Raw genomic sequence first — 22,484 nt, 5'->3', positions numbered from 1 at the left:
GTGTGGGCAGTTCCAAACTGACTGCATTGCTTTGTGCAATGTGTCAACTATTTAAAATAATTTAATCCCATTATTTTATTTATCTCTGGAATGTATATCTGGCCTTTTCCAGATAGTTCTAAACGGCAAACACATTTTTCGAAAACACAACCCCCCCAAAAAAAATATTACTATAAGAGATGAAAACACTTCCAAAAATAAAAACAGCAGCACTAAAATACACTCGTCCAATCTCCCTCTGATTGAACAAAACAATAGAGGTCAGTTATAAAGGCAGGCTTTCTGCGTAAAGCAATTATATAAGAGATGTCAGAGTGTTCACTAGGTTTCTGCATTTCCGAGTAAAACTGGATTGCACTTTCTGATTCATTGTTGATCTTCAAGTTGTGTGTTGTAATAGGCAGCCATGGTCATTGCTGTTGTTCCTCCCTCCTGGGCCTATAAACAACACTCTCTGATTCCAAGCTGACATGTCAGTACAAATCCCTTTTCTAAAAAACAAAGCTCTGATTCCATTTGGTCAGGTCATTAATGCTTTTAATATCAGGACTTGGTCAGGTCATTAATGCTTTTAATATCAGGAGAAATATTGTATGGCATCATTATCCTCTAAACCTGCCGTTCTTAAAATGCAAGTGGATAATCCCCTGATGTTAGAAACAGAAGGATGGCGGAGTGGATGCATAATTTTGAAGGCTCTTTGCTGATCTGAGGATTGAACGGGGTGACTTTGAGTTTTACTCTTGCACATAAAAATCCCTTGCATGGCAATATTCTTTTCACAAGCTCCTTGTGAGACAGTTTACATAGCAGCTGTCTTGCTTCTCAAACACATCCATATCTCTCTTGCTTTCAAAGCTTTGTTGTGTTTTAAGAGCTTTATTATGCCTTTTCTTTCTGCCTCTCCACTGAACTCAAGTCCTCTATAAAGACTTTGTCCTGCCATAAATAAAATCCAGAGTTCAGGAGAATCAAGACAGGAAGATTGTTACTTCCAAGAACATCTATGTGGGGGGGAAATGGAAAAACAACATTTAGAATTAGGAGTTTAAAAACTTCTTTAGATTTTCTTCAAATCTCCCTGCTGAGAAAAGATGTATAGAATGGCAACAGCAGACACCCACACAGAGGAATCTCAGAGCTTGTTCTTAGATGTAAGGGGAGGGGATTAGGACCCATGTCCTCCTCTTCCTCCGGTAAAACCTTATCTGAACTCCTGAGAGCAGTGGCCTCCTCAGCCATTCTGCTTCATGGTATCTCCCTCTGCAGCCTCCATCCTGCTCCTGTTGGCAACTTCCATTTGCATTTTCCTCCTTGCAGTGTTTGCATCTTCCTTGCCAGGAACCCACAAATTTAGGCTGAACTCACTGGCCAGCCATTACGTGTGGTTACTACCTTGCTTCCATCAGATCCTTTTCTGGCACACAGGCAGAGGGCTTAGGAGATAAGTGAGTCTTCTCTAATTTGCACTGGGATATGGAGGTGGTAAGAAACAGTGGGAGCCTTCTCCTACTGCTCAGGAAGGATTGCGGCTGTTTCTCAAAAATGGCAAGAGAAAAGAGACCTCTGGGGAAGAGCTCTGTGTGGTACTGGGCATCCTGCTTGTCGCTGGCAAGTGGATTTGTAGATGCTGCTTTAAAAAAAAAAAAAAAGTGTGAGCTTTTATATGCCAGCTATACAGACCCATATATTATCTCCTCTTTCCCTCCAGCCCACATTCCATCTTGCATCTCCCATGGAGATACTTAGCTCAGACCTGAGCCATAGACAGCCTCCAAGCCAGAGGAAAGGGGCCAGAAGCAATGAACCAGTTGAGCCAGGAAAAACTAGCATTGCCCAAGCAAAGTCCCAACCTGAAGTGGAGGCCTTTATAGCTCTTCCTGTTGAGAAGAACCATGACCACCCTTGGTGGAGAGAGTCATTCCATTCCAAGTGAATCCTTTATTACATAGGGAGAGTCTCCATCCTGTAGCTCCATTTGCTCACCATTTGAGGTAGCTGTGTACAGCACCATCAGTCCCCAGCTCTACCACCAGCAGCTCTTGACACATGGACATCCTTTGCCAGTGGTTGTGCTGGAAAAAGGCCACTCCTCTTCCCATGACTGAATAATGACATTGCAGTAAAGTGCACTACACATGTTAAAATGTTATTTTTTCACATGGTTAGAAATACTGACTGGTACCCCTCTGTCAACTATAGGGATCCACCGGTGCTTCTGCAGAAGTTCTGGTGACGCCTTGATAGTCTAGCGACAGAGCTACTGCTGAGTGGCTTCAAACCGCTTCCGAGTGGCAGCACAGAGCTCCTTCCATTGTTTCCAATGGAAAGAAGCTCTGTGCTGCTTCCCGGAAGCAGTTTGAAGTTCCGCAGGAGCTCCAAGTCAATGGAGGGCTGCCTGGAATATCAGCCACCATTCCTACTTTTTTTCTAGCATGGGAGAAGTTCATGCTTTCTCAAGAGGGGAGACCACAAACGTTATTGTTCCATGGTAAAGATGGTGGTCATCCCAATGTATTATTGTTTAAGCACATACTTCCTGCTATGTACTGAATAGCCATAAGATCAAACATGAATTCTGCCAGCAATTCGACGAGACAAGACAAGAGGAGGGAGGGAGGGAGGGAAGAAGACAGAAAAAGGAAAATATCTCACATTCATCTAAATAAACTGTTTTTATAAGGACTCTTGTTTGCAGTAAAACAAAAATTTTCCACATTATATGCCACATAAACCATATGCATTCTTGGCCAACCAGCATTCTTAGAAACACTTGGGGAAGTAGACTAAATACAAATACTTGTGAAATCCACACTAATCCTAGCTCAGACATTTATAGTAATTTGTTAAAAATGAAACATTTGTTTCAGCATCGAAAAATCATTTTTCAGACCGTAAAAAGTAGTATTTTTATTTTACATATCATGGAAATGTATAATAAGTATGGAAACAACCATTGGATAAAGATTTGGCATTGTCTGGACCTTTTCTAGCCCTCTTGTGTTACAATGCTGTGCAAAAGGTCATAAAGCAATGCTGTGTTCTATCTTACTTGGACCCAGACACCTTACATAGGGAAATAAAAAACCGTGGCTTCACGCTTGTGCTTCTTTTTCCTGCTTGGTCTGTAATTGACAGCTAGCCTGATTCTGAATTTGGATTGACAGTTGTGCCTTTCAGTTTTAGACTAGCCTGTTGTGTTAGACTTGACACTTGGCTAGCCCTTGACTTGTTCACAGGTATCAGGATTCTGTGTGGTTTTTCCTCTGCTCTTTGGGCTCTTGTCTGTTATGAAAGTATCAGGCCTGGCAAGTATAGATCAGGAAAGGGGGCAATATTTAGGTAGCTACTGAGTCATTCTTGTGTGACCCACTGGCTCTTATGAGCATCTCCATATGAACCAGCCCAAATGCTAAGAGATGCTGGAGAGGTCCTTTTTTTTTTTTTTGCAGCCCACCAAGAACTGAGGTTTATATGGTTAGGGCACAGGAGAGAGCCTTCTCTGTGGTTGTGTTGCACCCAAATTCTAGAAATTGCCTTGCTCCTTTCTTGTTAGTTTCTCACCACATGTGAAAACATTATTATTCCTACAAGCTTTTAACTCCACTGATGGTTGATGTTTTATAGCTGCTGTTTCAAATATTGCTGTTCAGTGGCATTTTAGATGGTTTTAAGTGGTGTTCTGATTTTATTGGATTGTGTTATGTCTTAACTTTTGTAAGCCACTTCATCATTATTATAATAAAATAAGAAAATAGGAGGCTGGCTTATACTGAGTCAGACTATTGGTCTATCTACATAAGAACATAAGAACAGCCCTGCTGGATCAGGCCCAAGGCCCATCTAGTCTAGCATCCTGTTTCGCACACTGGCCCACCAGATACTTCTGGAAGCCACAGGCAGGAGTTGAGGGCATGCCCTCTCTCCTGCTGTTACTCCCCTGCAACTGGTACTCAGAGGCATCCTGCCTTTGAGGCTGGAGGTGGCCTACAGACCTCCAACTAGTAGCCAATGATAGACCTCTCCTCCATGAAGTTATCCAAACCCTTCTTAAAGCCATCCAGATTGTTGGCTGTCACCACATCTCATTGCAGAGAATTCCACAAGTTGATTATGCGTTGTGTGAAAAAGTACTTCCGTTTGTTGGTCTTAGATTTCCCGGCAATCAATTTCATGGGATGACCCCTGGTTCTAGTGTTATGTGAGAGGGAGAAGAATTTCTCTCTATCCTCTTTCTGCACACCATGCATGATTTTATAGACCTCTATCATGTCTCCCTGCAGTCTAGCTCAGGATTATCAACATCTACACTGTCTTGCATGGACTCTCCAGAGTTTCATGCAGGAGTCTTTCCCTGCCCTACCTCAAGACGCCAGAGATTGAATGTTGTACTTTCTGCATGCAAAGCAGATGCTCTACCACTGAACTTTGGCCCCATTCATAACCAAAAGGATATAGAATAGGGTAATACGGGTAATTTCAGGGGTGTAACTATAATAGGGCAAGGAGAGACAGTTGTCTGGGGGCCCACTGCCTTGGGGGGCCCCCAGAGGCAGTACCATTAAATGACTTGCATCGTCCACAGTTTACAAAACCTTAAAAAAAATAATTTAGGATGATGTTCTATTGTGGCACATAAGTTTATTTATTTTTATATATATATATATATATATATATATATATATATATATATATATATATATATTTCAGCCTCATTTAAGATTTCTTTACTTCATGAGCTGAGCTTTAGTGAGGGGGGACCATTTTAAAATCTTGTCTCTGGGCCCACTCCAACTTTGCTACGCCCCTGGTAGGAGGAGCTTCCTATGCTCCTGTGTTTCTGTCAGTTTGGACATCATGATCAATCCTATGCCCCTGGGTAATTTATAAGGATATAAATACTTAAAATAAATAAAACTTTGTGAAACTGAGATTCAGCTTTTTACCCTTCCCCCTCCACAAGGGGGAAGAAAACATAAGCTTCTTGTCCTCATGACTGCAGATACAAGCTTGAAAATCACAGCATTAATGCGAAAGGATAAGAAGCAAGAGACTTCAGAATGATTGCTTGTTGCTGAACATGACTGCATCTCAGTGCCACACTGACTTCTGGGGCTTCCTGCTCTAAACCATTGCCTGTTAGTGATGCTAATGTCATATATTTGCTGATTACACTCATCTTATTATATTTATCATATTTTTATACTGCCTGATATGTACATCTCTAGGCAGTGTACAAAATTTAAAATATTTAAAAGTCACTGATTAAAATACATGACACAATAAAAAGAACTAGCTGGACTGGGCACAGACCATCTGCGCCTCTGGCCGGCCCACCCACTACCACTGCCCCCCCCCCCGGCATGCCCAGCTTTCTGGCCCACTGACTATCCGCTCCCCCGCCCCCATGCTTTCTGGCTTGCCGGAAAGCCAGCCACCACCTCCTCCCGCCTCCTCCTCCTCCTGGCAGCTGGGCCAGGCTGGCATGCCACCACCTCCTGTTCCCGGCAGCCAGCTTGGCCCGCTGCTGCTTCCTCCATCGTCTCCCCGGCAGCCGGCCCGGCCTGCCATTGCCACCATTGTCTCCCAATCTCCGTCGCTATCTCCCAGGCAGCTGCTCTTGCGAGAGCTGCCACACATGGGCGATTAGCGACAGGTACACCTAGGAGAAAGAAATATAGAGATAGAATAAAATAGTTATTAAAACAAGTTTTTTTAAATTATTAAAATTAATTCTAATTAAAAGCGTGCAAGAACAGGAAAGCCTTGAGGGTCTTCCTGAAAATAAACAGAGAAGGAGATGCTCTTATTTCAGCAGGAAGCATATTCCAAAGCCTTGGGGCAGCCACAGAGAAATCCCGGTCCAGGGTCACCACCAGATCGTAACCGGACCACTGGTTACATAGGAACATAGGAAGCTGCCATATACTGAGTCAGACCCTTGGTTTATCTAGCTCAGTATTGTCTTCACAGACTGCCAGCGGCTTCTCCAGGGTTGCAGGCAGGAATCTCTCTCAGCCCTATCTTGGAAAAGCCAGGGAGGGAACTTGGAACCCAGATACTCTTCCCAGAGCGGCTCCATCCCTCAGTGGAATCTCTCACAGTGCTCACACTTCTAGTCTCCCATTCATATGCAACTGCTTAGCTAAGGGGACCTTTCATGCTTGCTACCACAAGACCAGCTCTCCTCTCCTATTACATATTTTATATGTAAAATAATTTCTTTAATGTTAGCCTCTGAAATGCAGGGTCATGTCATAAAATGGTAACTGATTGTATAGGAGGCACAATAAGTTAGTGTAACAAAGAGCAAGGAAATAGTATTAAAAGAGGCACAGTGTGAGTTCCATAAACTACAGTGTAAAATAGTTTCCGTAATAAAAAATAAAATACTGATCATCTGTTTTGTTTTGAGCATCAGTTGGGTGTTTTTTGTTTTGTTTTGTTTTGTTTTTACAATTTTTAGCTAAATGTGTAGTATGAATTCTTTTTAGGTTTTATTATAACAATATGCTTTAACAATGCTGGTTGTAATTTTATTACATGGCGAGATGGGAACAAGCTTAATTCTGGAGTTGCCAATCACTTCCCATCACAGGAATTTGTTGGGTCACCTCTTTAGAAGAGCTGTTGCACTTGACACCTCTTAATGAAAATCACTGGGGAAACAGTGGCAGAAGGGGAAATTTTTGATGCAAACAGCCTGAAATCATTCAATCCATGGTCCAGCACCGATGTCAGGAATGGATGGGAGGTTTGCTATCTATCTCTGGACCCAGGAGCCTTCTTAAATTTGCATATTAAATGGATGGAAAGTAGTGTTAAAAATTCTATGAAGTCTTTGTAAGGAGCACAGAAATGCTTTGATCCTATCAGCGTTTTCAGAAAACTTAAGCAAAAGCACAAGTCCATTAAAACTACGAAGCAGCCTATTGAATATGCTCCGGGATATTAATTAATTTTGTAATATAATCATGACAACTTGAACTAATGAAACATCTTTCATGCGGTGGATATATGGCCCAAGGTGTTTCACAGAAATAGGTAGATTCCATGAAAAAAAACTAAAAAAAATTGTAAAGAGGTGACAGTCACATGAAATGATACTGAACTAAGCGGCCTCCCTACACACATATAGTTTAGCATCAATACTTTAATATTATCAGTAGAGGGCTTGCTCAGTTCAGCTGCTACTTCTGTAACAAGAGACAAAACCATACAGCATGAACTGTGGGATTTAGTGTTTGGAGTAGTAACTGGTATATTCGAAGGAAGGTCATGCTAGCCATTTAAACTTCTATATCAACATGCAATGATTTAGTGGCATGTTATGGACACTTATCTGAGAGGTTGTAATTGTATGGTGAAGTGGTTGTGTGCCCCTCCCCTCCACAATGTGCATCATGTAACCTGTCCTGCGATACTAGTGATCTACATAGAAATCCATACACATAGCTGCATAATTTGCACCCTCTCAAAAATAGATGGTGGGGAAGGAAATCATAGGCATTAGACTTTCATACATATAAAGCGTCTGTGTGGAGTGCCCATATCGCACATTAATCACTTTAGTGCATAGTGGAAGGGAGAGGCATAGGCCTTCTTCTCTACCACACAAAGATATTCAGTGCCTTTAGACACCAGATGAAGTTCTTTCTGTTGAGTCGGGCTTTTAAAAATTGATTTTTAATTTTTTTTTTTTTAAAAAAGGTTTAAAAATGTTGAGGGAAGGATGTGCTGTGATTTGATGTTTTGTGTGTTTTTATTGGATGTTTTAAAGTTGTGTTGTGAGCTGCCCAGAGAACAATTTGTTATGGGGCAGCTAACATAGTTTATATTAATAAAATGATGATGGTGGTGATATTTATACACAGTCTACTAGATGTTGTTGACTAGATTTGGTACTTTAATTATTGGGTTATTTCCAAGGGTCTAGGATAACTAAAGCAAAATTAAAGATACTGTTGTAGTATCGGTGCTGTCCCGAGTAGTGTGGTCTTCTGTAGTTGATGTGTTGTAATTTTATTGATGCCCAAGGTGTTCTTTTGGTAATGCACCAAGGGCACCAACAGTGATTGGCACCACTATTGTTTTCTTTTTCCAAAGCCACTCAGTTTCAATCTGAAGGTCCTTGTATTTAGTTATTTTCTTCAATTGTTTTTCGTCGCCTTATCTATCCCCTGGGATTGTAATATCAATTATCAGAACCTGATTCTTCTCGATGACTGTCAGATCAGGCATATTGTGCGCTAAATGCCTATCAGTTGTTGTTGTTGTTGTTATTAACTGGCCATGGCCCTATAGTAAATACTGGATGACCCTCCATATTTTTCCTAGCCTTTTGTACAGCCTACACAAGAGATTATTCCTCCTTCTGTGTATAAGTTGGACTCTTATCTGAAGCTGTGGGTTGAAAACATAGACATACTGATATGCACATACTGCTGTATGCAACTAGAGTTGATTCCAGTTGACTTTAGTTGTTTTTGACAAAAGATTAGGACTGAAAGACACCTGAAGTAAAATTATCCTCTCTAATCTTCTGCACAGTGGCAGGACCATCCCTATAGAAACACTTCAGATTACATGACAAATTGGCCTATGTAACAAAAGAACATAGCCTATTATTCAAGAGCACAGAAATGATAAAGATGCCTGCTGGCATGCAGTGCAAAGTCATCCATCTGCCTGACAATATGACATCTGAGAACTGGTTTTGTGGTAGCAAGTATAAATTGTCCCTTTTGCTAAGCAGGGTCTGCCCTGGTTTGCTTTTGAATAGGAAACTGCATGTGTGAGAACTAAGATATTCCTCTTATAAGGGGAAAGGGCTGCTCTGGGAAGAGCATCTGCATGCTTGCATGCAGAAGGTTCCAAGTTCCCTCCCTCGTTGCTCTCAGCCTAATCTACCTCACAGGGTTGTTGTGAGGATAAAAATAACCATGTATTATTCAAGAGCACAGAAATGATAAAGATGCCTGTTGGCATGCAGTGCAAAGTCATACATCTGCCTGAGGTGAAGGACAATATGACATCTGAGAACTGGTTTTGTGGTAGCCACTTGAGCTCCTCGGAAGAGCAGGATTTAAGTGTAAAAATAAATAAAAATAAATAAACTCCGAGACTCTTGAGTGTTCAGTGGAAGAAGCAGTCGTTAGCCCTGAACTTGACCCCCATGTGCCAGGATCTGACACTGGAGGAGGAGGAGGAGGCCTTCACCTCCAACACTAGTGTCCTCCATCCCTGCTGATCCTCTCAACACTCCCCTACGTTTGTCCTCAGACTCGGGGAGTGAAGCAGACACACCAGAACCTCCATCCAGCCCCGCTGGAGCCAGTGCCTAGAATTAAGGAGATAGGCCCTTTAAGATCAAGGATATTCCAGGATGGGGCAGGACTGTACCTCTGGCTGCAACTTAAGGCCTCAGTTTGTAGACGCGTTTGGCATTGTTCCTGTTCTCTGTTTTTTTAATTCCTTGGCTTCTGACCCCTTGCTTGCTTTTGACTCTGACCTTGCCTGCTTCCACTGGATTGATCCTTGGCTCCTAACCCTGGCTTCTCACCGCTGGCTTGTTTGACTCTGAGCTTGTCTGTTCCTGCTGGATTGATCCTTGGCTTCTGGTTTGTTGTGACTTTGGCTTGTTCTACTCCTACTGTGTATTTCCTGCCACACCTGACTTGTCCAGGTACAATACCTAGCATCTCCAAAATAGGGCTTGGAGAGGCTCCTGCCTGCAACCATGGAGGAGATCTCTTCCATAGACCATTGCCTCTTGGCCCTTATATGTATGTTACATGATAACAATTGGCTGATGGTGAGATACAGTACCTGCTGAGGATACCTGTTCAGCGAGGAGTGAGACAGGGTTGCATTTTGGCCCTTCTCTTGATTTTTTATATAAACTCATTGATGCACATTCTATTGGAGTCGGATTTCCATTCTGCCATATACTGCCATATGAGATCCAGCGTGGTGTAGTGGTTAGAATGCTGAACTAGGACCGGGGAGACTCGAGTTCAAATCCCCATTCAGCCATGAAACTAGCTGGGTGACTCTGGGTGACTCTCTCAGCCTAACCTACTTCACAGGGTTGTTGTGAAAGAGAAACTCAAGTATGTAGTACACCGCTTTGGGCTCCTTGGAGGAAGAGCGGGATATAAATGTAATAATAATAATAATTATTATTATTCTCCGAAATTAGGCCAGCAGCCAGTTCCAGCGCTGTTGTATGCAGATGACATAGCATTTCTCTCCTTTACAGAAATAGGCGTGAGCAGAGCCCTTCAAAAATTTACTACATACTGCCAAGAGGAAGAACTAGAAATTATCTATCTGAAGACCAAGAGTATGGTGTTTCAGAAGAAATTTGTGCAGCTTACGTGCAAATTGATGGCCAAGATATAGAACAAGTCAAGCTCCACAATTATTTGGGTGTGGTTTTCCAATTTAATAGTTATTGGAGAGCACATCTAGGAAGAGTGCAATGGCACTCATTAGATTCTTTTATGGGAAGGGAGGTGGTCACGTTCCTGCTGCTAAGTCTTCAAAGGGAAATTTTTAGCCCAACTACTATATGGAGCCCAGCTGAGCAGTTACAAGGATTTCCGCCCCCTAGAGTTGGTACAAACCAAATTTATTAGAACAATCCTTGGAGTGCCAAGAGATATGCCCAACGCAGTGTTAAGGAATACACTTCCTGCAGAAATCCTGTGGAGCTGTGGAATGCACTCCCTGCAGAAATCCGTAATTTGAATTCATTATTGGCCTTCAGGAGAGCCCTCAAGACCTATCTGTTTGGCTTGGCATACCAGGGTTTTTAAATTGTTGTAAATGTTTTTAACCTGTTGTAACCTGGTTTTCCAGGGTTTTAAACTGTTTTGAATTTTTAACTGTTGATTGTTTTATGGTGTTTTATAGTCTGTTTGTAACTGTGCATTGATTTTAATTGTTTTTTTTTTAAATGTAAACCACCCTGAGCCATTTCTGGAAGGGCAGTATAAAAATCGAATAAATAAATAAATAAAATAAGGCTGGAACTGTGGTTAGTACCAATTGAAGCATATGTTTGGGCTGCAAAGATCTCTTATTATTTGAAATTAAATCTTGGTGAAGCAGGCCTTGCACATCTGGTCCTGAAGGACAACTTTGCATCTACATGGAAAAAGGGAGTTGAGAGTTTATTAGTTAGAGTTAGGGAGGAGAGCTGGTCTTGTGGTAGCAAGCATGACTTGTTCCCATAGCTAAGCAGGGTCTGCCCTGGTTGCATCTGAATGGGAGATGATGTGTGAGCACTGCAAGATATTCCCCTCAGGGGATGAAGCCACTCTGGGAAGAGCAGAAGGTTTCAAGTTCCCTCCCTGGCTTCTCCAAGATAGGGCTGAGAGAGATTCCTGCCTGCAACCTTGGAGAAGCCTCTGCCAGTCTGTGAAGACAATACTGAGCTAGATGGACCAATGGTCTGACTCAGTATATGGCAGCTTCCTATGTTCCTATGTTAGTTTCACAGCCACTTAGACATGCATTTTCCCCATGTGTAAAAAACACACATTTGCAACAGTATTTGCTGCAGTTGCATATATATACTTTTCAGTTTAAAAATTTTTTAAGCAACACACACACACACACACACTTCAATTTAAAATTCATAAAGTGGTTTACTAATAACAATAACTAGCTGAATCCTCACAGAGCATCTGTGCACTAGGACTTTGTTGCTCTCCTTGCCCTGCTGCCACAGCCCCTGCTTTATTGCTTAGTGTCAGCCACCCACTCTCAGCCGCCCGCTCCCCAGTGCTTGCTCGCTCACTCGCCCACCACAACTTGCTTGCTCACTCACCCCCTCGCCGCTGCTCACTTTCTTACTCAGCCCCTCCCTGCCACTCGCTCACCCGTCCTCGCTCATCTCCATGTGAGTGAGCATGCCCTCTCCGCATGCTCGCCCCCTCCCCACTCACTCACTCCCCCCCTCCCTGCACACTCACTCATTCACCCCCTCCCTGCATGCTTGCTCCCTCCCCACTCACTCAGTCTCCCCCTCCTCACACACTCACCCCCTACCTGCGCTTGCTCACTCACTCGCCCCCTCCCCACTGCTTGCTCACTCACTCACCGCCACTTGCTCACTCGTCCCCTACCTGCTCCTCTTCTCTGAATATGGAATCCCCACTGCCCAATCACCATGGTGCTTCCACTCTGTTACCTCCAATTGGTAATGCACTGTGTGGGTGGGGCTGGCCACGTACGACCTTAGTGTATTAGATAGATAGATAGATAGATAGATAGATAGATATTGTTTCCTCTCCCTAAAGGGCTCACAGCAGTGTTATTTCTAATTTTTTTCATCTGTGTGCTGAATGAGTTTTGTTCTGGGCAGCAGTATCAAGGCAGTGTGTGTGCTTGTGCATTGAGAATGGGGTTTTGCTGATTCAACCTGAGCAGGATATAAAATTAACTAAGCGGACATAAAAAAACTTGTGAGCAGGCACACTGGCTCACAGTCTAAAAAACAAACACCACCACAGGAGAGGAAGAACTAGAAATTACCTATCTGAAAACCAAAATTATGGTGCTCCTGAAGAAATTTTTGCAGCATAAGTGGCAAATGGATGGCCAAGATATAGAACAAGTCAAGCTCTATAAGTATTTAGGCGTGGTTTTCCAATTAATGGTTATTGGAGAGCACATCTACTCCATGTTACACAAGAGGCACAAAAGAGTGCAATGGTGCTCATTAGATTCTTTTTCGGGAAGGGAGGTGCTTACATCCCCGCTGCAATTCAAGTCTTCAAAGCGAAATGTTTAACCCAATTACTATATGGAGCCCAGCTGAGCAGTTATAAGGATTTCCACCCCCTAGAGTTTGTACAAACCAAATTTATTAGAACAATCATTGGGGTGCCAAGATGGACGCCCAATGCAGTGTTAAGGCTGGAACTGGGATTAGTACAAATTGAAGCACATGTGATGTCTGGGTTGCAAAGATCTCTTATTACTTGAAATTAAATCTTGGTCAAGCAGGCCTCGCACCTCTGGTCCTGAAGGACAACTTTGCATCTACATGGAAAGAGGGAGTTGAGAGGAAATTAGAAAGTTACGGGCCAAGTATCTCCATGTTGGTCTCCTTAGGGATCCTAAAAGCCAAGGAGATAATTAGGCAGCGGATTTGGGACATAGTGACTCAGAAAGACAGGGCCCAAGCCAGACATTTACTTTTCCTAGGTAATGCAACTCACCCTCATAAACCAGCTAAATATTTACATGAGCTTGTTCTTGCCAAATCGAGAAGGGCATTTGCCTTGGCAGGCTTGAATGCGCTGCCCTTAGCTCTCCTAGAGGGTCGCTCTCTCGATATTCCTTTTGCTCAACGGTTATGCCCGTGTCAGTTAGGAGAAGTTGAGACAATTGATCGTATGTTACTTCACTGTTTGTTTTATAGAGATATTCGGCTAACACTTTTGTCACCTGTTTTGTCTAGGTTCCAGGTAGGCCATCGGCCTTTTATGTGTCTCTCCTTTTGTCCAACAGGGATGTTAATGTTTCCATCAAGGTGGCAAAATTTTGCTATATTTCAAGCTGTGTAAGGAAGCAATTGGTAAAATCATGAGTGTCGATTGTATTATATATTGTTATATTGTAAACAGTGTTTTGTAAGAAAGTACTGGCAGAACCATGACTGCTGGAGGTTACTACCTATCTGTTGTGTTCTATTTTATCCAGTCAATGACTGCAATAAAGTTTCCATTCCATTCTAACCTTGGAGAAGCCGCTGCCAGTCTGTGTAGACAACACTGAGCTAGATGGACCAATGGTCAGACTCGGAATAAGGCAGCTTCCTATGTTCCTGTGTCTTCCCCCGCCCTGCCATCTACATGTGGATTAGTAAACTAAAATGCATAATTTAAATAGAATTTTATTTAATCAGAAAACAACCCCTTTTAAATACAGGTTCAAAGCTCTACATCATAATTTCAGGATATGATCATCTATTGTCCGAAAAACTCTCCATATTTTTCAGCCCATATAGTCTTCTTGAAAACCTGTCCCACAGTCAATTTCTGCACATAGAAATGTAAGATTACCACTAATTTTAAAGCTCTCAGCAGACATTTCTACTGGGACAAAGTTCAGTCTTATGAGTGAGTGAGTGTAAACAGTGATCGTCTTTCTGGGTCTTTTGCAACTTTTAATAGGAAATTTGTGTCAAAGTCTAACAATAGCTCCCTAGGCATGGAGCAAATCATACACTGAAAACTCTCATAATTTGAAAAATCCTACATAATGATTTTGACCTTTACAAATGAGTCTTCACATATGGTAGGCAGAAAACCAAATGATCGCTGTTCTATTTAACCAGTGTATAGACTCAGTGGTCTGATGCTGTTAGCCGCTGCATGAACCCAGCAGCTCATAGGATTAAGCATAAGCATCTTAGGTTGCCTCATTGTGGCATATAGACCTTTGGAGCCATCAGAGCAGCAGAATGTAACACAAAGCTTTGCCACCAGCTTTGGAAAGTAATATGGGCAGGATTGGGAGAGTGTGTGGAGCAGGGTGGATTTGATTTAAATCAAACTGATTTAAATCACGATTTAAATCAAACTGATTTAAATCACGATTTAAATCACGATTTAAATCACTAGCAGGGTGGATTAAAAAAATCCGATTTAAATCAAAAAACCGATTTAAATCCGATTTTTTTGATTTTTATCCACCCTGCTAGTGATTTAAATTGTGATTTAAATCGTGATTTAAATCGTGATTTAAATCAGTTTGATTTAAATCAAATCCACCCTGGTGTGGAGTGTCGGCCATCAGCATTGGATTTGTATTAGTCCCAGTATACAAGCCCCTACATTGAACTTGTAGCTCTTCTGCTGACAGCTGTGACAGCCAGAAGGGCTTGTTTCCAGGGGTACAGACCAAGAGAAAGCTTGAGGAGCAACTCCTCACTTTTTTAATGGGGGAGAAAAGATAGTTGGGGGGCAGAAAAATATGTTCTGGGGAATGAAGATATGGGCTATTGGGTTTGATGGGGAGTTCAGTGAAATGAGAGAGGGAACTGCTCAGATGCTTGGAGTGGGTAGATCTGCACTTCTGCTAGATTCTTATCCAGTTTGGCACAACCCTCTAGAAACCTGGGAATCTAGAGAATGCTAACTGGGTGCTTAGGAAGACAGTCCCTTTTGACACTTGCGGTGCAACTGTTCCCAGGCTAGATGAGGAGGACTGGGTGTTTATTTTGGAGTAGCAAATTCCCTTGTGAATCTGGACGATTGGTGCTTTGATTTATTGGATTAATTTCTGTTTATATCTATAAACTCAAATGCTGGTGGTTTGAGGGGAAATGTTTAACTGTTTCTAGAAATTGTTTGCACAAGCATATGTATACTTCTCTTAATTCAAATTTAGCAAATCCAGTGGGATCTGTATACTGGCAATTTCATCTGTATTAACTGACAAGTGAATATTGAGAATTACTGACAAGTGAATATTATTCTTGAGCAAGCAGAGTTGTGGTTTTTTCCCCATCTAAAATTGATCTTGTAGTAGTCACATGCAATAACGTAATTGGCCAATAATAAAGCTGCCTTATACTGGGTCAGACCATTGATCCATGTCACTCAGTGAGCCCTTTCTCATGATCCATGAGAAGGGCTTGAAGGGTCGAGGAAAGGAAGCCTCAAAAAGCTTACCTTCCCGCAGACGATCCTCTTCTTGTTGCTGGGCGACCGGCTTGGCTGTCCAGATGATTTCCGGCTTTTTCTGGTAGCTCCGAGGGTTGGGGTGCCAGGACCCATTGCCCTGCCCCCAGGAACTCCCATAGTGCACCATGTGAGTCTGCAGTGCATTATGGGGATCTATTCCCCAAAGCCGACTAGGAGCCCCGCCTTGATCCATGTCACTCAGTGAGCCCACTCAGTGAACTCAGTGAGTCACTACAATCAGTAAAATGGGGTTAGGAGAGTGGTTAAGAGGGTGACTCTGGAGGCAGGTTTGCCGCCAAGGCGCCACCAGGATTGGGCGTGATCCCGGTGGTTCACATGCACAGGCAAAACCGGGCTGGGCTTCTTTAGCCTGGATTTGCCTGAGCGTGTGAATGCTTCAGTTTTATCTTCACTGACTGGCAGTGGCTCTCTGGGTCCCCTCCTATCCTGGTGGGATCTGAGAAAGTCACTCTGCCAACACTACACAACAACTATGGACAAATAGGTCGTTTCAAGGATAAGCAGTGGGAGCTCCTGATTACCCCTGACTGAAGCTCCATTGCCATTTGCAACTCGGCATTTGGTAGATGTTTTACAGATAGTTTTAGTAATGTGATGTTGAATAAATTCACTTTTCTAGTTTTTTAACTGACATTTTTTTAGTACAGTAAATAATATTTTGTAAGGGTTTGCTGCCATGTGATATATTTCTTTGTCAGCATGAACAGCTTTGTAAATTATTCAGCTTTGTCAAACACTTGTTCAACAAGTGGACAGTGTACACAGGACCAACCTGTACACATCATGTTAAGCATAAATACAGCAATATGCTTCTAATCTGCATCATTCATTTGAGGTGCCTGTATCTGGTTTTCATTTGAATGGGAGACTACCTGTGTGAGCACTATAAGATATTCCCCTGAAGGGATGGGGCCGCTCTGGGAAGAGTACCTGCATGCTTGCATGCAGAAGGTTCCAAGTTCCCTCTCTGACATCTCCAAGATAGGGCTGAGAAAGACTCCTGTCTGCAACCTTGGAGAAGCCGCTGCCAGTTTGTGGACAATCCTGAGCTAGATGAACCAATGATTTGACTCAGTGTAAGGCAGCTTCCTATGTTCCTATGTTCCAGGTTCACTTTTAAAATGAATGCTGTTACAGTCATTCACACAAAAACATGTATGAGTGTACGGACATCTGTACACTCATACTGCATGTCTGAATAGGACTTTAGACACTATGAAATAACAGTGGATCAAACAGAAAATGGTAATATGGATGCACATTGTTTGAATGCTAAGAAACTATAGGCAATTCTAGGTTCTAGGTAATTCTTAGCTACCTATAGGTGCTAGGTAATTCTTTAGAGTGGGTTCACACATCTTGTTTTCTTATTGTGGGCTGAGGTATAGACAGAGATAGATAGATATATGTCATCCAGTGCTGATGCTGTAAGAAAGACTTCAGTGTATGAAGGGTTCCTCTGTGACTAAAAAAGACAAACCAAAATGTTGATTACTCCTATTTGCATAGTGGTTGGAAGCTAGATGGATGTAAGGCTTTTCATATGACCAGGTTGCATGTGGATCATCTTAGGAGTGATTCAAAAAAATAAATAACTCTTGCTAGAAAGAGTCCTATGAATTTCTTTACTCATAGGACTCTTGTTTCAGAGTCCTTTGTTTCACTGCCTTAAGGGATTGCTCACCACCTGTTTAACTTCTACTATTGCTATCAGTGTTCCTAAAGTTTCATTTGCTCTGTTGCTGGATAGTAGCTTTGAATCACAATTTGGAATCTCTGCACTTAGCCATTTAAAACAAGCTTCTGAGTAATTGGGAGGAAATCTTTATATCCTCTGGAGATGGCAAGAGAAGTAGGCATACTGTACCTGAGTCCCTGGGGTGGAGAGAAGAGAGACTTTCCAAGCGTCTGCTCACTTAAGACCGTTGCAACATGAAATATCCCTTGGCAGGGAGATTCTCTCCCTCCGCCCTTCCTTCGAACACTCCTATCACAGCTCACCAATGCTTAGTCAGCTCTGAGGCATGTCATTTGTATTTGCTTTCAACGTTTTGCGAGACTGCAAATGCTTGAATAGCCTTCACTTTCCTCTTCAAGGCACTCGGTGTACTTTCACATTCTTTACGTTGACTGATTGGTCCTTTCTGATCATGTGAGGGGAGTTGGAATCCTGAATTGTAGCTTTTGGCACTCCTCTTTTCCCCCTCTTTTAAAGTGCTTGCTCTTTTCAGCTCCTTTGGGCTTCTTTGCCTCTCTTCTCTCAGTACTCAGATTAGATTCAGGAACAGCCACCCAAGAGACTGTGGTGGTAACTCTGAAAGGAGCGGAGATGTTTAGGCAGGTGCCTAGCACTTCAGGGTCAGGCTGCTACTGTGTGAATTCTGTGTCAACAGAAGGCCAAGAGATGTACTTGCGATTTGATCAGACTACAAGACACTCTCCGTACAGAATAAGTAGGATTCTAGCGCGCCATCAACTTCTGACTAAAATTCAACAAGGTGAGTCACTGGCTGCCTCAGGCTCTTAATTAACTTTGTGCCAAAAGAATGCCTTCAGGTCAGTTTTCTTCACCTTAAGACCATTTCAGATTGTGCTGTTTACCCAGTGTTACTACTGATGCTTAAAAGAAAACGCAAAGTTTGAATGACAGCATTCCATTCCAGTGTAGTTTTCCATAGGCAAACACACAATAGTGCAAAGTTCTGAACTGCACAGTTGCTTAATCATAAGCTTCCAAATTCCATACGTGGTATGTTCGTCTTCTCCACTGCTTGGATTTCATTGCTCCATGTGACCATTTTGCTACGTTAATTCTGTACAGTGTACGCCAAACTTTGTGCCGACTTTTAAAAATGGGTTAGAATGCTGTTAAAGAGCTCTTGTGCTAATTGCTTGCTAAGGGAGGAGTGAAGCAAGCATGTATTACAGAATGTCTCCCAGATGGCCACAAAGTAATTGGGGACATTTATTTTTGAAATTTATTTTCATTCATGGTCAGTTTCCCTTCTCCCCTAGTTGCAATTTAAATAATTGTGTAGGACATGTCATTTTGTGAAAGTATATGAGTCTGTGCATGTGAACAGTCTCTGTAGGTGTATTGATTTATCCCTCCTGCTTCTGTAAAGTGTGGTTGCTAAATGGATATTGGATCACTCTCCAACCATATAATTTGGTCTGTGTACTTTGAAATGACGTGATCTTTAGAAGTCCACGCAGAAAGATGATTAATGTAAAAGGGCAACCAGCAGTGTGAAAATTAAGAAGAGTCTAAGGAGAGATAATTGCATGCCACTTGAAATTGGAAGGCAATATTTCTTAATCGCATTTGGCTTGTTTCATTTTTTGTGTAGTACCTGCATTGCGTGGAGTAGACCAAGAAACTAGCAATATCAGACTGTCAATCATAATAATGTACATAGTGCCAACATTTAATGTGAGTTTCTGCTTGTCTAGATAAGCATAGGAACATAGGAGCTGCCTTATACTGAGTCAGACCATTGGTCCATCTAGCTCAGTATTGTCTACCCAGACTGTCAGCAGCTTCTCCAAGGTTGCTGGCAGGAATCTCTCTCAGCCCTACCTGGAGATGCTGCCAGGGAGGGAACTTGGGACCTTTTGCCGTAAAGCATGCAGATGCTCTTCCCAGAGTGGTCCCATGCTCTAAGGCAGGGGTGGGGAACCTTGGCCCTCCAGCTGTTTTTGAACGACAACTCCCATCATCCCCAGCCACAAAGAGCTGGAAGGCCAAGGTTCCCCACCCCTGCTCTAAGGGAACTATATTACAGCACTCACATGTAGTCTCCCATTCAAATGCAAACCAGGGCAGACCCTGCTTAGTAAAGAGGACAATTCAAGTTTGTTGCCACAAGGTCAGCTTGCCTCCCATCCACTGGGAGGACTGTGCAGTGTGGCCACTTTTTCAGTTACACATGCACTTCTCAGTCTTCTGCATTTTTACTCGGAAAGTCTCACTGAGTTCAACAGGAGTTATTTCAAAGTATGTGAACATAGGTTTGCAGTTTTAAATTATTGTTTCTGCTTGGTGATTTGTGAACTCTGGGTAAAGAATAGGACGGTGGAAACTCTTATCATGTTTATAAAGGAACAATGCATTTTCCAACAACAAACCTTTGATTAATGAGATTATTTCCTTGGCAATTAAGCAAACTGTTGTTGGCAGCATGGTTTCAGGAACCGGTGATGTTTGGAAGATACTGGCCTTAGCTTGTGGCTCTGATTTCAGGAAGGATATTATGTAATATATGCTATATACCTTGTGCGTAATCTTGACTGAAAAATGGCAGCGTTTGCCCTTGATGTTTTTTTAAAGTATTGAAAGTGATTTAATTTAAGTAAAATGTTCAGGTGGTGATGTTGACTGGAAATATGACCTCTAAAACTTCAAAGATATTTCTGGGGCCTACACTGTAAACCATAATACAATTGCAAAAATGGGGCCTCATCTTAGTTTAGTTTAGTTTTTTAAGAGCACCCTAATGTCATTTCAGGAGCCACGTATTTTTTGAGCATCCATATTGAGATGCTGAAAGAACAGGACTCCATTCCCATCTTCTGAAAACCCAGCATTTTTCCAAGTGATTCAGTAGCCAAATGCATAAAACAATTTCTATAGTATTAGAAGGAGATGAGGTTACTGGGTAGACCACAGAGATATTTATCTTCTATGCCAAATTATTTTAAGGTCTGCACCATTAATACATTCTGCATAGACAGGGTGGATTTGATTTCAATCAAATCAGTTTAAATCACTAATCAGTAAGACTAGATTTAAATCATGGTTTTTTACATAAAGACTCATTCTTGCTGGTATGATCTTAATATTTACAACCAGATGAAGGTTTCATTTTTGGTCCTCTTCTAGATAGAAAAATTGCCCAAAATAATCTTACAGAAACCTCTGGAAGAGTATGACATTGTGAATGGATTAATGGAATTCATTTACCAAAAAATTTATATATACAGCCTCATGCTATATAATTCAAAACTAATCCTTATTTCATGATGAATAACCTTTGGACTATAATGTATCTTAAATAGAAAATGATCTTTAGATAGATTTTTTCCCCCTCAAAAAGCATTTTATTTTAAAAATCTGATTTAAATAAAAAGAAATCCGATTTGAATTTTAAAAAACCCCATTTTAAAAAAATCATTGATTTTTATCCAGCCTGTGCATAAATGACCTATATGTAAAAATGCATAAAATTGCAATTTTGCCTAAAAGGTGCTCAATCTGGAAAACATTATTATGTTATTTATCTGATTCATGTCGGAAGATGTTAGATTTTCTTTCCTTCTTTTAAAATCTGTGAAACATACTTCTAAATAAGTATGTTAGGGCTGTGATTGTAAGCACACTTATGTGAAGGTGAGCTATTTAAACTACTGGACTAGGGGTGCAGACAGTGTACATGAAAGAGCCTGGAAAAGTGTGTGTGGAGAAGTCATAGAATGGTACCAGACCACTTGAAAATGCTCCCCATGGCAGCTGCCTCCAACGTGGCAAGCCGTTTGTGTATAATCAACAACGAAAACAACAATTTATATACCGCTTTTCAATAAAAGTTTCTAAAGTGGTTTACATAGAGAAACAATTAATTAAATAAATGAATGGACCCCTGTCCCCAAAGGGCTCAAAAAGTGGTGTTTGATTGGGAACTGCCAAGGTAACATTTACTAGTTTATGAATATATTTCATAAGACCTGAAATAATATATAGTGCTGGGTCAGTCTTCTATTTATTTGTTTATTTATTACATTGATGAACTGCCTAACATCTAGAACACAGCTTAAAAAAAAATAAAACTCAATAAAAACACAATTTTAAAAGTATCTAATTTTAAAAATAGTTTTAACCAAAAAAAACCAGCCCATTTCAAAATAGTTTTAGCTAAAGACCTAAGAAAACAGATGTGTCTTAAGTGATTTTTTTTAAGGCAGAGATGCAGAAGCTCTTATACTGACAGGGAGCACATTCCAAAACCCTGGGGCAGCCCTAGAGAAGGCTCAGCACGGCACTGCCACCAAATGAACTGATGGCAGCCATAACCAAACCTCCCCATAAGCGGCAGGGTTCATGACAAAGAAGGCGCTCTCTTACATTTAAAATGGCTGGTTTGTTTTTCTTTATTTGTGTAAGTCCAAAAGGAATCTTATGTGGTTTCATCTATCAGAAGTCCATTTGTATGACTTTTTTGTTTTCCATGCTGAGCTAATCATGAAAATGATAGACCAGTTTTTCATATTGCAGAGAATCATGAGAACTATAGGAATGAAGAAATCTTGAAACTCCACTTGTTAAAAGCTCTTGCCTCCAGTGCCCAGTTTCCATCTCAGTGCCGCCGAAACATTTGCTTAATTACAGAAAGAACTGTTCTTATATTTCAACCTAAATAAATATGTTGTAGTGCCTATTTATCAAGCATATGCTTGTTTTAAGTTTCTTTTGCTTTTATCTGGGTCTGCCTAAATCAGATGGTGAGATATCTGTGAACCTATTAGGTCATTCATATGACCAAGTGGTGGGGGCAGGGCGGAGGCTTGAGGGAAGGCAGGAACCTTCCTTCCTGCTCCCACATGACCAAAGCCTGAACGAGGCTTTGCTGCCACCACATCCATGCAGTAGAGAGACAAGCAGCAATTGGGGGCGGGGGGAGGAAACCAGGCCTCCAGGTATGCCACAATGCACCATGCTGCCTGACCACTCCTTCCTACCAGCTCTTTAATTAAAGTGGTTGC

General features: G+C 41.7%; 1 protein-coding gene and 1 long non-coding RNA gene across 8 annotated transcripts in view; one reads left to right on the top strand and one right to left on the bottom strand.

The window, feature by feature from the left end:
• Nucleotides 1-22,484, top strand: part of STARD13 (StAR related lipid transfer domain containing 13) — a 387,713-nt gene that overhangs the window by 200,446 nt on the left and 164,783 nt on the right. Inside the window, exon 1 of one of the 6 annotated variants that reach the window (XM_053307372.1) lies at nucleotides 17,918-18,223. The exons of the other annotated variants lie outside the window; for them this stretch is intronic. Coding sequence (XP_053163347.1) covers nucleotides 18,055-18,223 — 169 coding nt within the window. The 5' untranslated portion in view covers nucleotides 17,918-18,054. Of the gene's footprint in view, nucleotides 1-17,917; nucleotides 18,224-22,484 lie in introns of those variants that run through there. 6 annotated transcript variants of the gene reach the window in all.
• On the bottom strand, nucleotides 486-17,888 carry LOC128349972 (uncharacterized). 2 transcript variants are annotated; one of them, XR_008319095.1, is made up of 3 exons: nucleotides 17,593-17,888; nucleotides 1,987-2,104; nucleotides 486-1,633 (listed from the first exon to the last, which is right to left on the bottom strand). It is a non-coding gene; the product is annotated as an uncharacterized LOC128349972 (long non-coding RNA). The 2 variants fall into 2 exon arrangements; XR_008319094.1 differs by having other exon boundaries at nucleotides 486-1,630.

This window comes from Hemicordylus capensis, chromosome 3 (assembly GCF_027244095.1).
Source record: "Hemicordylus capensis ecotype Gifberg chromosome 3, rHemCap1.1.pri, whole genome shotgun sequence".
Classification (NCBI taxonomy): Eukaryota; Metazoa; Chordata; class Lepidosauria; order Squamata; family Cordylidae; genus Hemicordylus; species Hemicordylus capensis.
The sequence above is the reverse complement of the archived record's forward strand: the minus strand, read 5'-3'. Positions and strand labels throughout refer to the sequence as shown.